We start from the raw sequence: 14163 nt of genomic DNA, 5'->3' as shown, positions 1-14163 counted from the left end.
TTTTTTTTTTTTTTTTTTTTTTTTTTTTTTTTTTTTTCCGAAAATTTAAAAATATCCGGTTTTTTTATTTTTTTCTTTTTTTTTTTAATTTTTTTTTTGGTTGGGATGGGGTTATTGATTTTAATTTAAATTAATTAAAAATATTGATTGTCGTTGTCCATTATGTATATATTTATATAAAATGACATTTGGTTTATTATAATCAACTCTGTTGGCAAAGAAAAATTTCAAATATTTTTAAAATTTTTAAAAGAATGGATTTGATTTTGAAATAACCTCCAAATTTCAGATCCAATATTCTTATAATTTAATATTTTAATAATTGGGGAGTCATTGATCTAGATTATGAAATATTAATAAATAAATATAAATATAAATATATTTATTTATATATATTTTTTTATTATTTTTTTTTTTATATATTTTTTTCCAAACCTTTTTTTTTTTAATTTTTTTTTTTTTAATTATTTTTTATTTTTTATTTTTTTTTTAAATTTTTAATATTTTTTTTCTTCAATGAATAATAATAATTAATATTAATTGTATAATAGTTGTATATAGTAATTGGATAGTATAGTAAACTATAGTAATAATATGTAGTATTTAAAATGTCATTGTCATTACCCACATCAACTTTACTATCATCATCGTCATCGATGGAATCAACATTTTTAGTAAATACCTTACTAATAAACACAAGGGAGTTCATAATTTCAAGTATAAAAGAAATCGTTATAAATACATCGACTATTGGTGTGTTTGTATTGTCATTTGTATTGTTCTTTTTATTTGGGTGGTTTTATTTTATGAAAATTTTATTCAGAGATTATGAAGTAAAAAAAGTATTTGTTCAATTATCATTCTCTGTTACATTTGCATTATCATTGACATTGTTCGAATTAATATTTTTCGAAATTGTTGATTTTATGGATAGAGAGTAAGTATATTTGGTTATGATGATAATCAGTAATGTTGGGTTTTTAACATTATTATTTTCTTTTTTTATAGATGGAGATATAGGTTTTGGGAGATCGATTTGATTTTAATGTCAGTAAACTTAATTTTATTTTTACCGTATTATCAATTCTATTTATTGGTTTTGGCATATGGATTCAGTAAAAGAAAGACACTGTTTTTAAGTTTTGTATTACTATTGCTGTATTTATTTTTGTTTTGGAAGATTGGGGATCCATTTCCAATTTTAAAAGAGTATAGGGGTATAGTTTCATTAGAGATGGGTATTGGTAGAATTGGTATAGTTGGGTGCACCGTGATGGCGTTGTTATCAGGTTATGGTGCTGTGAACGTTCCATACAGTTATATAAGTTATTTTTTAAAGCCAGTCAAGGACATCACAATTCAAAAGTTGGAAAGACAGTTCAACCATTCACTCGATAAAATATTAAATAAAAGAAAAAGAATTGTAATGTTAAAAAGACAGCTTTCTAGAAGAACTTCATCGTACAGTTTAGGTGACAACGGCCAATCAAAGTTTGGTTCACTGCGTTGGTTCCTTTCGTTTTTTTATTGGAATAGACAAAGCCCAATCGACGACATTAACCATCTAGAAAGAGAGGTTAAAGAGTTGGAGGATTTAAATAGAGACCTGTTTTTACAAATACACGAGCTAAAATTGGAAAAATTAAGAATTAAATTTTCAACAACACTACAAGGTAAATTTTATAATTGGTTGGGTTATTTCTTTTCAATTTATTGTATTTATAAAATTTTTATGGTAAGTTTAAAAAAGATATTTTAAATACACACACTACATTTTTTAAAAATATATTAATTTTTAAAATTTATATTTTATTTAGAGCACATTAAATATAGTATTCGATAGAAAACACGGTTTGGATCCAGTCAGCAGAGGTCTGGATATTGCTTTGCGTTATTTCCATATTCAAATCGATGTTCCATTTTGGTCACAGCATATTAGTTTTCTTTTGGTTGGGTTAATGACAGCTTCATCAATTCGTGGTTTCCTTAATCAAATTTTAAAAGTTTTTCACGAATATTCAAGTAGTTTATCATCAAATAATATTGTTTTAATTTTGGCTCAAGTAATGGGAATGTATTTTATATCATCAGTACTCATGATGAGAACATCTATGCCTGAAATTTACACAAGGTTTATTGTCACTAAAATATTGGGTGATATAGAGTTCAGTTTTTATCATCGTTGGTTCGATTTTATATTTATTCCAAGTTCGATTTTCACAATGTTTTTATTGTTGTTTCAATCAAAATCAAAATCGATCCAATTCCACTTATCAGAAGAGTAGATCATTTCCAATAAGTTTTTAAAAAATAAACTAAAATTAAACTTTAAATTGTTATTGAATTTACCTAAAATTTAATTTTCTTTGAATTCTGGGTATATACAGAAAATTTTTATTTTTTTTTTTTAAAAAATTAAAAAAAAAAAAATATTTTTAAAAATATTTTTTTTTTTTTTTATAATTTATTTAAAAATATATAATTATCTAATTATCTTTTTTTTTTTTTTTTTTTTTTTTTTTTTCTTTCTCTACTTCTCTTTATATTTTTTTGTAATCTATTAAAATTAAAATAGTAACATAATATATATAATATTTATAATATTTTGTAAAATAGTTTTTTTAAAATATCTTGTATTTAGTTTAATACGACATAATAATATAATAAATAATGTCAGAAGATAAATCAGGTTCACTTTATTCTTTATCAAAGCTTTGCGAAAAGTTAAAAGAAGAATCAACACATTCTGGTAAAACTCAAATTATTTCATCATTTTGTAAAGTTTTCAAGTAAGTTTTCAAAGAAATAAATTAATTAAAAAATTATTAAAGATTTATTAAACTAATTTATATTTAAATAGTGGTGACTTATATTTATTGGCAAAGTTATTATTATGTAAAGAGGATAAAAGAGTTTTTAGAATGAGGGATAAAGTAATGCTAAAAATTTGTGCTCATATATGGGATGCAGATTTAGATGACATGATTGCAGATCTGGATAATGGTGATTTCACTGAAACTTGTAAAAAAGTAAATAGATTTAATCATGGTAGTAATATAAATTATAAAAAACTAATTATTTAATATTTTAGTTTTATATAGAATATGGAAAATATCCAGAAAAAAGTACTTTAACATTAAAACAAGTTGATGATTTTTTAGATTCATTGACATTATCTGGCAAATTTGATGAACAGGTAAAAATTATTTCAAGTTTATTAAAGAAATGTACACCACAGGATTTCAGATTAATTTGCAGAATTATTGATAGCGATTTAAAAATTAACACAGGCGCAAAATTCTTTTTGGATGCATTGCATCCAAATGCATATGATGCCTATAAAAAGGCAAATAATTTACATGGCGTAATAGAAAAGATTCAAAAGCACTCATTCGAGTCTGATGAGGAGTCTGATGATGAACGTTCATCCTCCTCTTCAAGTAATAAAAAGAAATCCAAAAAATCAATCGATTCAGACGATTCTGATAATGAAAAGTCAAGTAGTAAAAAGAAATCAAAATCAAAATCAAAATCATTTGATGTTGCAATTAAATTAATGACACCAATTAAACCAATGTTACCAAAGGCTGTAAAGGATGTTGATGATGTTGCAAAAAGTAGTAGTTGTTTTTATTCTGAAATCAAATATGATGGCGAGCGTATTCAAATTCACAAAGATGGAAATAAATTCAGTTGTTTCTCGCGTAATCTAAAGCCATTAATGCCATGGAAAGTAGATGAGGTAAAGCAATATATTCCAAAAGCAACCAAGGCCAATCAAATGATTCTAGATGGTGAGGTTCTTTTAATGGATACTAAAACTGGTATTCCTTTACCATTTGGTACATTAGGTGCCCACAAAAAGAAAGGTTTCATTGATGCCACCGTTTGTGTCTTCTTATTTGATATTCTTTATTTGGATGGTAAATCACTTATCCATTTACCTTTAGAAGAAAGAAGAGAGATTTTAGAAAAGAATGTTACAGTGGTTAAACATCGTGTTGAATTCTCAGAGGTCACCATCGTCAAAGGTATTCAAGAAAAATACAAGCTCACTAATCTCTTAAATAGAGCATTCAAAGAGAAGTTAGAGGGTTTAGTAATCAAAAATGCTGACAGTATTTATGAACCAGGTGCTAGACATTGGATCAAGGTAAAAAAAGATTATATCAAAGGTATGGCCGATAGTGCCGATCTTATTGCAATTGGCGGTTATTATGGCTCTGGTAGTTTTGGTGGTTTGGTAACTGTTTTCCTTATGGCCTGTTACGATAAAGTTTCAAAGAGATATAAAACCGTAGTCAAAGCATCAGGTGGTCTAGATGATAAAACCATTGACAAGCTTCAACCAAAAATTAAAGAGACCATGAAAAAGATTTCAAAAGATCACACCAAAGTACCAGATTGGATCGATATCAACAAACCTTATACACCAGATTTTATTGTTGAACACCCAAGAGATGCAATGATTTTAGAAATTGAGTCTGCAGAGCTCACCAAAACAAATTACCATACCTCTGGTTATTCTATGCGTTTCCCTAGAATTGTTAGATTCAGAGAAGATAAAGATTATAAAACTGCTACAAACCTTCAAGAATTAATGGAGCTTGGTAAAGATGCTAAAATTATTCCAACAGATGATATAGAGGGTGAATTTGACGATGAAAATTTAATTGCTAAAAGAAATAAAAAAAAATCATTATCAATTACCGCCACAACATCTACCACTACCACAACCACCACAAGTAGCAAATCAAAAGATAAAGACCAACAACAGAGTGATAATGAAGAAGAGGACAGTAAGACAAAGGATAAATTATTTTATGTAGGTGGAGATTTAACACAACCTTTTAGTGGATCGGGTGATACCAGCCCAAATATATTTGTTTTAAATTATGTGGATAATACCGATAAATGGAATAATAAAGGTATATCTGGTGCCATTAGTAAAAGATTTCCAAAAGTTGTAGAATCATTTGAAAAAATTAAAAGTGGCGAATCAAAGTCTGAAAAGGTTTTAGAAGAAAATATAGATAAAGAAAAGAAAAAAATATTTGTATGTAACTTATCTTGTATAGTCCCACCAAAATCAAAAGATGAATCATATAGTTTCTCTTTAAAGCATTTCAAATCTGCAATTAAAGAATCCAAAGGTGTTATTAAAAATAAGAATGGTTCAGTGCATATAGCTAAACCATCATTCTCTAAACCATCGTGGTCCGAAATTGAAGAGGTTTTAATAGATGAACTTTATGACTCTGGTATTAAAGTTTTTGTTCACTCAATTAAATCACCACCATCAGTTTCAAAAACTTCGACTCTTTCATCTAAAACAACTACAATAGATGTTTCTGTAAATAATAATAATAATAATAATAAAAATGAAAATGAAAATGAAAAAACTAGTTTAAAAAGAGATCGTGATCAAATGTTAGAGCATGAAATATTAAAGGAATTGGAGGAAAAGGAATTGGAAGCACCAGTGTTTGGCAATGTAAATGTAGTATTCGACCAATCAGTTTTGGATAATCAAAAATTAGCAAAGAAATGTGAAAGACTGATAAAGATTTTAGGTGGTCGTGTTTCAGAAAAATGGTGTGCCATTAAAGGATTAGATAAAACCACACACCTTATTTGTGATGATGGAGAAAGTGATCTTTATCATCATGTATCTAGATTAGGTGGGGCCATAGCCAAAACACAATGGGTCGAAGATTGCTTCAACAACGATTTGTTACTACCAATCGACGAAATTTACTGTTATGTTTCCAAAAATGGTTCTTCAACATCTCAAAACCATTCTTCAAAGTCACTCGATACAAATACAACCAAAAACAGTAATGCAATGCAAATTGATAAATTGGGCGAGTCAACATCAACATCAAAAAAGGAAGAAAAACAATGTAAATCATCACCATCGCCAACAAAAAAACAACACCTTTTAAATATTTTCAGCGACTGTAGTATTTATTTACACGAAAATGTAAATGACAGGGACACATTAAAAAGATATATAGTGGCATTCGGAGGTGATGTTGTAGATCAAATTAATGAAAAAACAACCCACTTAATAGCATCTTTACCCCCAAATTTTTCGACCGTTAAACCAAAAGATTTATTTAAACAATTTTTACAACAAAACAAAACCCACAATAAAAAAATTGGAAATTCACTTTGGCTGTGGGATTCAATTAATATGGGTGAAGTTTTAGATATCAAATCTTATAAATTATTTTAATCAAAAACAAAAACAAAAACAAAAAATATAAATATAAAAATAAAAAAATCAATAATTTTAACCATCACAAAAATGGTTAGTTATTAAAAAAAAAATTTTATTTAAATAAACAATAAATAATATTATTTATACATTTATTTATACACTTTTTTTTTAAGTTTTATTTTTTTTTTTTTTTTTTAATTTTATTTTTTTTTTTAATTTTTTAAATATATTTTTTTTATTTTTTTTTTTTTTTTAAATTTTTTAAAAATTTTTTTTTTTGCTTTTTTTTTAATATTAAAATTAATTTTTTTCTTTTCATTTTGTTTAATAAATAAAATAATACAAGAATATAAATTAAATATTTTTATAAATATATATTTTTATAAATTAAAATTATAAATTTATATATTTAATGTTTTTTTTTTCATTTTTTTTTCATCATACTATCATTTTTTTTTGTACATAAAATTTAAATCTTTTATTTTTAAAAAATTCATTTAATCTTTTTATTTTTTTTTTCAACCTAAAATTAAATTTTTTAAAATAAACAAATAAAATTAATAAAATCAAAAAAATCAAATATTAAATAATTAAAAATATAGATGGCTATTGGTATCAAAGCTTTTATTCCATTTTTAAAAAGAAAAAAAGTACCAACACAACAGCAGCACCAACCAGCTGAAATTAATAATATAAATACTATTAATAATAATAATATAGAAAATAACAATATAGATAATAGTAGTATAGATAACAATAATAGTATAAATAATAATAGTATAAATGACACCATAGTTAATAATATAAATAGTATAAATAGTATAAATAGTATAAATAGTAATGGTAATAATATAAATATTTCAGTATTAGAGACTGAAAAATCATTGGAAAATTTGGTTTCAAATATTTCACCAACAATTAGCTTATCAATAAATTCATCATCATCCACCCCAGAACAAAATATAGATTCACCATTTATTAATAATATTTCCCTAGATCCAACATTAAATAAATCTCAACAAAATAGTAATGAAAATAGTATAGTATCTAAATTAGATTCAATTGTAACAAATAATAATAATAATAATAGCCAACAAATAGATAAAAACAATCAAATGGATTTTAAAGATTTAGCAATCGAAAATGATCAAAATAGCATAAAAGAAATAAAAAATAGCTTGAGCTTTGGTGATAAAATAGTGATTGACTCAACAACTACTACCCAAGCAATCAATAATGATAATAATAGTATTAATAGTAACGAGAACATCAGTTTTAATGAAAATAATAATAAAAACAGTAGCAGCAAAATATTAAAAATTTTAAATAAAAAACCAAGTGCGTCAACAAGTACACCATTTTTTGATAAAGAGTTGTTTAAAGTAGAGTTACCAATAATCAATCCAGAGCTATTTACCGAGGATGAAATTTTAGATATTAATTCAAACTCCGTAGCCTCAGAAATTTATAGCGAAGAAAAGAATGACCAACATGAAGAGATTTTTAAAAATAAACATAGTCATAATAGTAACAATAAAAACAATAAACATCACCACCACCACCATTTAAATTTAGATATAATCAATTCCCTAGAAGATGAAAAAAACTATACTCAAAGATATAAATATTTAAAAAGAAATGAAGAGGAATTAAATAAACCAGTTTATAAAGAAGTTCAAGATGATAATCCCTCAGAGCCATTTCATAAATCATTAGGATATATTGTTTATAAAGAGAAATCAAGTGAACAATTAAACGAAGAAGTCGAGTATGATATGGAGAGCGAGGACGAACAATGGTTACAAAATTTCAATAAAAACTCATCAGTTCAATATGATGAAGACGATTTTGAATTTGTTATAGACAGATTAGAAAAAGAAACATTTGTATATGTAGGTTATTTTATAGATTTATTATTACTATTATTATTGTTTTTAATACTAATGACAACCAATAATTCTTATTTTTATGTAGAAACAAGAAATGGGAGATGACAAGTTTTTACATTTTAGTTCAGTCGAGTCTGATGATGTTTGTGCAGTTTGTTTTGATGGTACATCAGACGACACTAATCAAATTGTTTATTGCGATGGTTGTGATATAGCAGTTCATCAAGATTGCTATGGTATTTTATTAATTCCAGAGGGCCAATGGTTTTGTCAAAAGTGTGAATCACCCGAAAAAAGTCAAATCTCGTGTGAAATATGCGATAAGAAAAGTGGAGCTTTTAAACAAACTATAGATGGTGAATGGGTTCATTTAGTTTGTGTTTATAAAATACCCGAATTAATAGCAATAGTTAGTAAGTTTTAAACATACACTCTTTATTAATGCTTATATAGCATTCTAATATTTATTTTTTATTTTAAAGAAAAAGGTAGTGGTAGAGATAAATTAGGTCCAAGCGGATTACTCAAAAAAATACTAAAACAAAGATATAAATTAACTTGCTCAGTATGTAAAAAGAAGGTTGGTGCATCAATTCAATGTAGAGAAAGAAATTGTTCAATTGCATTTCATCCATTTTGTATCAAAACTAAACAAAAGGCATTTCGTGATCATAATGGTGACGATGAAGAGTACTCAAATCCAAATGTAATTTTTTGTACAAAACATTTTGAAAAAAAAATATTAAATGGTCAAACTGTAAAGGAAAAAATTGGCATGGATATCTCAACTGATGAGGAATGTGTATTACACTCAAGCGATAGTGATAGCGATGATTGCTATGAAGATGGTAGTGATGTAAATAGAAATAAACAAAAATCAACTCCAAAAAAAACTCCATCCAAATCAAATGGCAAAGTTCTCACACCAAAGAAAACCCCATCCAAATCAAATAGCAGAAAGAAATCAAATAGACAAGTCATAGATGACGACAGTGATGACGAAAATGATTACAATAATAGTAGTCGTAAAGAAACTGTACACACCCAAAGGAAAAAGTCTAGAAATACAGGTATTACAGCAAAGAATGCAGGTTTAATTCCAGTTTCAAGGGCTATCAAAAAGATTGGTATATACCCAAGTGCATTTATACAGGGTGTTTATTCCTACTGGGTAAAGAAGAGAATATCAAGAAGTGGATTGGCCTTAATTAAAAGACTTCAACCATCAAACATTTGTAGATCACCAAGACACGAACCCGGTATTAATACAGTACAACAATACAATCATTTATTAAATATTCGTCAAGATTTAGAAAGATCTAGAACTATTTTAGAGTTAGCTAGAAAGAGAGAGCGCCAAAAGAGAGAGTCTGTGTTAGTCTCCCGTGATATTATCGAAGCAACACTACTTAATAGCTACTTTTTTATTCGTACAATTTTAAAGACTTTAGAGTCCATCGAAGTTTTAAGCCCATTTAACCAACCAGTCACCGAGCAAGAGGCCCCAACCTATCATAGTATTATCAAACAACCAATGTCATTTCAGCAAATGAAACTTAGATTAAACAAATACGAATATGAAAGCAATGACGAATTTTTTAAAGATTTAATATTAATTTATACAAATGCCCAACTATTTAATAATTCAAAAACATCAATTTATAAAGCCTCAAAAATTTTACAAAATATAACTTATAAATTAGAACATGAACTACCCGATACAATAAAAGTAGTTGAATTACATAACTTCATTAAATCCAACATTAATTTAAATAAAAATGTGACCAATACAACTAATACCGCCACAGCCGATACAACCACAACTAATACAACCACAAATAACACAGCTACAAAAACAACAACAACAACAACAACAACGACGACAACAACAACATCACCAACACCAACAAAAACAGAAAAGTCAATAAATCATCAAACCAATGGTCCATCTATTACGACAAGATCAAAACAAACCAATATTATTTTTGAAACTGGTCTATATACTGGATTGGCTGCTCCAAAACAAAGTCAAACTAAGAAAAGAAGAGAACGTAGCGGTGATAATCAAATTGAAGAAGATAATAATAGTGATAACAACTATACTAATAACGATAAAGATAGTGATAAAGATAGTGATAATACAACACATCAAAAAAAGAAAATTAAAACCGATTCAACTCCCAAACAAGATCTTCCAAATAAGAAAAGAAAAGAACCTGATGGTAATGATACTAATATTGAAGAAGATACTGATAGTGGCAGTGATAGAGACCAAATAAAGAAAATCAAAACAGAAATAACACCTATTAAAGTTAGACAAAGAGATAACTCGTTCCAAGAGTCATTGAAAAGGGCTCTTTTTCAACCAAATTTAAAAACAGATAGTAACAATAACAGTGATAAAGAAAATAGTGATAATGATAATAGTAACACCAAAAATAAAAACAATAATAACACCAATAGTAATAATAAAAACAAATCATTAACACCAACCAAACAAAATAGTAATAACAGTAACAATATAAATAAATCATTAACACCAAGCAAATCAAAAAGAAACCCATATAATGATGAACCATCAAAAGGTAGAGCTTTAAGAGTACCTGAACCATATAATAACTCACCATCAAGAAAGAAAAGGGTACAAATAGAAATCGATAGTGAGGATGAAGAGGAAGGAAAAGACAAGGAAACTGAAGAAGAAAATAGTTTCAAAGAGGAAAATTATATATATGACGGTGAAATGTCCCAAGCAAAAAGAGATAGAGTTATGAAAATAGTTAAAAACAAAATTAGACAAACCAAAGACCCCAAAGCATCATTACACGACATGAAGTGGGACCACAATAGATATGTAACAAGTGACGTACAAAAGCAAATGCTTGATATTGTAAATAAATTATCGAAAGCTTGTGAAGGAACATCTATGGAAAAGCATGATAGAGATACTAGAGGTAAAGAAGCAATTTGCTATTTAGAACATATTGACTATCGTATTTATAGAGATCAATATTTATGGGGCCCCGGTAATATTTGGAAAGATTTACACAAAATTACCAATAGAACCAAAAATATCAAGACTAAAACTATTCTCAAAACACAGGTTGGCAAATATGAAAAACAATATGCAGAAAAATTGAACTCAAAAAGAATGATCATTCAAAAAGAACAATTCCTTCAAGCTCTAGCAGAAGAAGAAGGAAATGTAGAGGGTGAAGACCAAGAAGATGAAGACGAAGAAGACCAAGAATAAAAAAAAACATTCAATAAATTTAGTTTTTTTTTTTTTTTTTTTTTATTAATTTAAAAAAAAAAAAAAGAAAAAATTTGTAAATATATTTAAACTTCATTCTAATCGTCTGAGTGTTAATTTCATTTTAAACATTGAATAAATTTTTCAAAAAAAAAAACTTTCGTATTTAATTTTTATTTTTTTTTTTTAAATTTTTTTTTTTAAAAATTTTCATTTTTTTTTTTTTTTTTATTTTTTTTTTTTTTTTTAGATAAATTCGTTTATGCATATATATATAATAAAATGATCTCATCATTTTGGTAGGAATTAGCTTCAATGGATAACCCAATCATTATAAAAAGAGGATAAAGTTCACGTTTCTAATTTTATTTTTTTTTTAAAAAATTTTTTATTGTGTGGTTGTTTTTAGTAAAAATAGTTTAAAAAATAATAAAAGTAGCTTATCATTAGTTACATCAACTTTAAGACAAACAGAATCAAAATCATACTACGCTACAGAAAAAAAGAAAGTTTCAGTAATTTTATCTGAAGATATCCCAAAAGTTGGTCAAAAAGGTGAAGAATTGGAAGTATCAAAAGGTTTTGCAAGAAATTTCTTTTTTATGAAAGGTTTAGCTGTTCATGCTACTCACGAAAATAGAAAGTTATATGAAGAGTTTTCAAAAGTAATATCAAATATTAATAACATAAAATAATAGATAGATTAATAGATAATAATTGTTATAGTTTAGATCCAATCATTACACTTTTTAGCATCAAATTATTTAAATCGAATATACATATATTTAATAGGATATAAAACTACAAATAACTACTATGTGGATATTATAGACAAGTGGAAAATAAAACAACCCAATACTCACAGATACACTAATTATAAATATTTGGAAATATATTAATTTAATTACTATTATATTATTATATTATAGAAAATCGATTATTCATCACGTATCGCAGAAAAAAATAATGCAAAAGCAATTAAAAGTTTAAAAAAAGATCCAAAAATTACTGTTATGAGACGTTCAACTGCATCAGGTGTTCCAGTAGAAACCATTACACCAGAAAATATTTCATATAGTTTAAAGAGAAGAAGAGGTGTTATTATCGATTCTGCCAACATTATTTTCCCAGATCAAATAAATACTTTTGGTGATCACAATATTAAAGTTGTTTTTGGTCCAGTAGAAATTGAAGCTGTTGTTCAATTCGGCATGTTGTAGACGTTTTCTTTTTAAATAAATTAATAAAAATATATATAAATAAATACAAAAAAAAAAAAAAAAAAAAAAAAACATAAAAATTTAATTAATAATTATTTTTCAAAGTTTTATTATAACTATTATACTGAACAGAAACAAGACTCATTGGTGAGTCCGTTTTGGTTTGATGAACATGCAAGTGTCAAAGGGATGTTTTTGCAATTATTATTAAGGCAGGAATACAAAAATGGTTGTTTTTTAACACAATTGAAGAATTCGTAAGCACCACTTGGAAAAGTGGCCTTAAAACCGTCAGTCATAATTGAAGCAAATAAGAGATTGCCACTACTGCATACTGCTGGAGAATCAGCTGAGGATGAACCCTGGTCATTTGAATAAACTGCATTAACAATACTGTTATCTGTGAATGATGGTTTGTTTGTGACTGTAACATATGAATATGGTGAGAATTTTTTTTGATCCAATAGTGGCGAGATATCACATGTGTTATTTATATAATACGATGTTTTTACCTCTGGACCTGAACAATTTCTTTGTCCATACTGTGTTACAAAAACCAATGTTTGATTACTTGAATTGACTAGGGTACGTGTAAAATAAGAGTAATATTGGTAGCCAGTGTAGAAATAATCAAGATCATTTAAACATTTATCTAATAAATTTAATATTTAATAAAAATACATCGATATCAATATTTATATTTTGTTAATACTTACTTGTGGCAACTGAAAAACCAACGCCATATGGAATATCAGCGCAGTGTGAAGCTGCATATGGATGGAAATTTACAAATTGTTGTTGACCAAATGAATAGTAGAAAGAAATAAAAAGTAATACAAGTAATAATTTCATTTTTATTTAAAAATAAAATAAATAAAAAAAATAAAAAAATTTTTTGTTTACATAAACAAAAAATTAAAATTTTAAAAAAAAAACAATAAATTTTATAATAAAATCTAATTTTTTGAATTTTTAGGTAACAAAAATCTTGATTTTTATCTATTTTTTAAAATAATATTTGATAATAAAAAAAGTCTGATTTTGCGATGTTTACATTTAAACGTAAAAAAGTTTTAAAAACATCAAAAATATAATATATCATATGATTTAAATATCTTCATTTTTAAAAAAACTTATTTTTTTTATTTCATTTTTGAATATTAATTTTAAAATATAAGTATTGAAATTTAAAAGAAAGATGTGAATGTTGAAAGAAAAAAGAGGTAAGATATTCAAAAAAAAATTATTATTATTTTTTTTAAAATTCTTCCAATTAATTGAAATTATAGTGTGATAGAAGTCAAGTTTTTAAAAATCTATAAATTTAAATACAATAAAAAACTGAAGATAACGATAATTTGACAATTCCATTCTTTGAGAAGAAGGCATGACTCAAATTGAATCATGGCTAATCTTTCATATAATAGTTCGTAGGTGAAGTTTTCATGATTTTATTTGTTTCTTCTGTACCATATTTGTTCGAATAATGTTGCCACTCGTTTTGGCCGAATTAACTATTTTATCATTACATTGTTTTATTACCTATTAAACTATTACTATATACTGAATGGACACTAT

At 26.0% G+C, this 14163-nt stretch overlaps 5 protein-coding genes across 5 annotated transcripts; 4 read left to right on the top strand and 1 right to left on the bottom strand.

The window, feature by feature from the left end:
* Positions 1-755: 755 nt before the first annotated feature.
* Positions 756-2249, top strand: DICPUDRAFT_9193 (uncharacterized protein; the record flags this gene model as incomplete). Its single annotated transcript, XM_003290483.1, has 3 exons — positions 756-937; positions 1009-1735; positions 1818-2249. Coding segments are annotated over 3 exons (1341 nt in total), but the record flags the coding sequence as incomplete, so codon positions are not given.
* Positions 2250-2670: 421 nt separating this feature from the next.
* DICPUDRAFT_81260 (uncharacterized protein) lies at positions 2671-6238 on the top strand (the record flags this gene model as incomplete). Its single annotated transcript, XM_003290482.1, has 3 exons — positions 2671-2789; positions 2861-3029; positions 3092-6238. The coding sequence occupies 3 exons, from the start codon at positions 2671-2673 to the stop codon at positions 6236-6238; spliced, it is 3435 nt and encodes a 1144-aa protein (XP_003290530.1).
* A 72-nt stretch (positions 6239-6310) lies between these two features.
* On the top strand, positions 6311-11365 carry DICPUDRAFT_81259 (uncharacterized protein; the record flags this gene model as incomplete). Its single annotated transcript, XM_003290481.1, has 4 exons — positions 6311-6313; positions 6826-8115; positions 8198-8525; positions 8595-11365. The coding sequence occupies 4 exons, from the start codon at positions 6311-6313 to the stop codon at positions 11363-11365; spliced, it is 4392 nt and encodes a 1463-aa protein (XP_003290529.1).
* Positions 11366-11647: 282 nt separating this feature from the next.
* Positions 11648-12632, top strand: DICPUDRAFT_98718 (uncharacterized protein; the record flags this gene model as incomplete). The annotated part of the gene is made up of 3 exons (XM_003290480.1): positions 11648-11664; positions 11784-12030; positions 12295-12632. The coding sequence occupies 3 exons, from the start codon at positions 11648-11650 to the stop codon at positions 12583-12585; spliced, it is 555 nt and encodes a 184-aa protein (XP_003290528.1). The 3' UTR covers positions 12586-12632.
* Positions 12633-12704: 72 nt separating this feature from the next.
* Positions 12705-13437, bottom strand: DICPUDRAFT_155049 (uncharacterized protein; the record flags this gene model as incomplete). Its single annotated transcript, XM_003290465.1, has 2 exons — positions 12705-13237; positions 13302-13437. 2 exons carry the CDS (start codon positions 13435-13437, stop codon positions 12705-12707), a joined length of 669 nt encoding a protein of 222 aa, XP_003290513.1.
* Positions 13438-14163: the final 726 nt, after the last annotated feature.

Source organism: Dictyostelium purpureum, assembly GCF_000190715.1.
Source record: "Dictyostelium purpureum unplaced genomic scaffold DICPUscaffold_226, whole genome shotgun sequence".
Lineage (NCBI taxonomy): Eukaryota > Evosea > Eumycetozoa > Dictyosteliales > Dictyosteliaceae > Dictyostelium > Dictyostelium purpureum.
The sequence above is the reverse complement of the archived record's forward strand: the minus strand, read 5'-3'. Positions and strand labels throughout refer to the sequence as shown.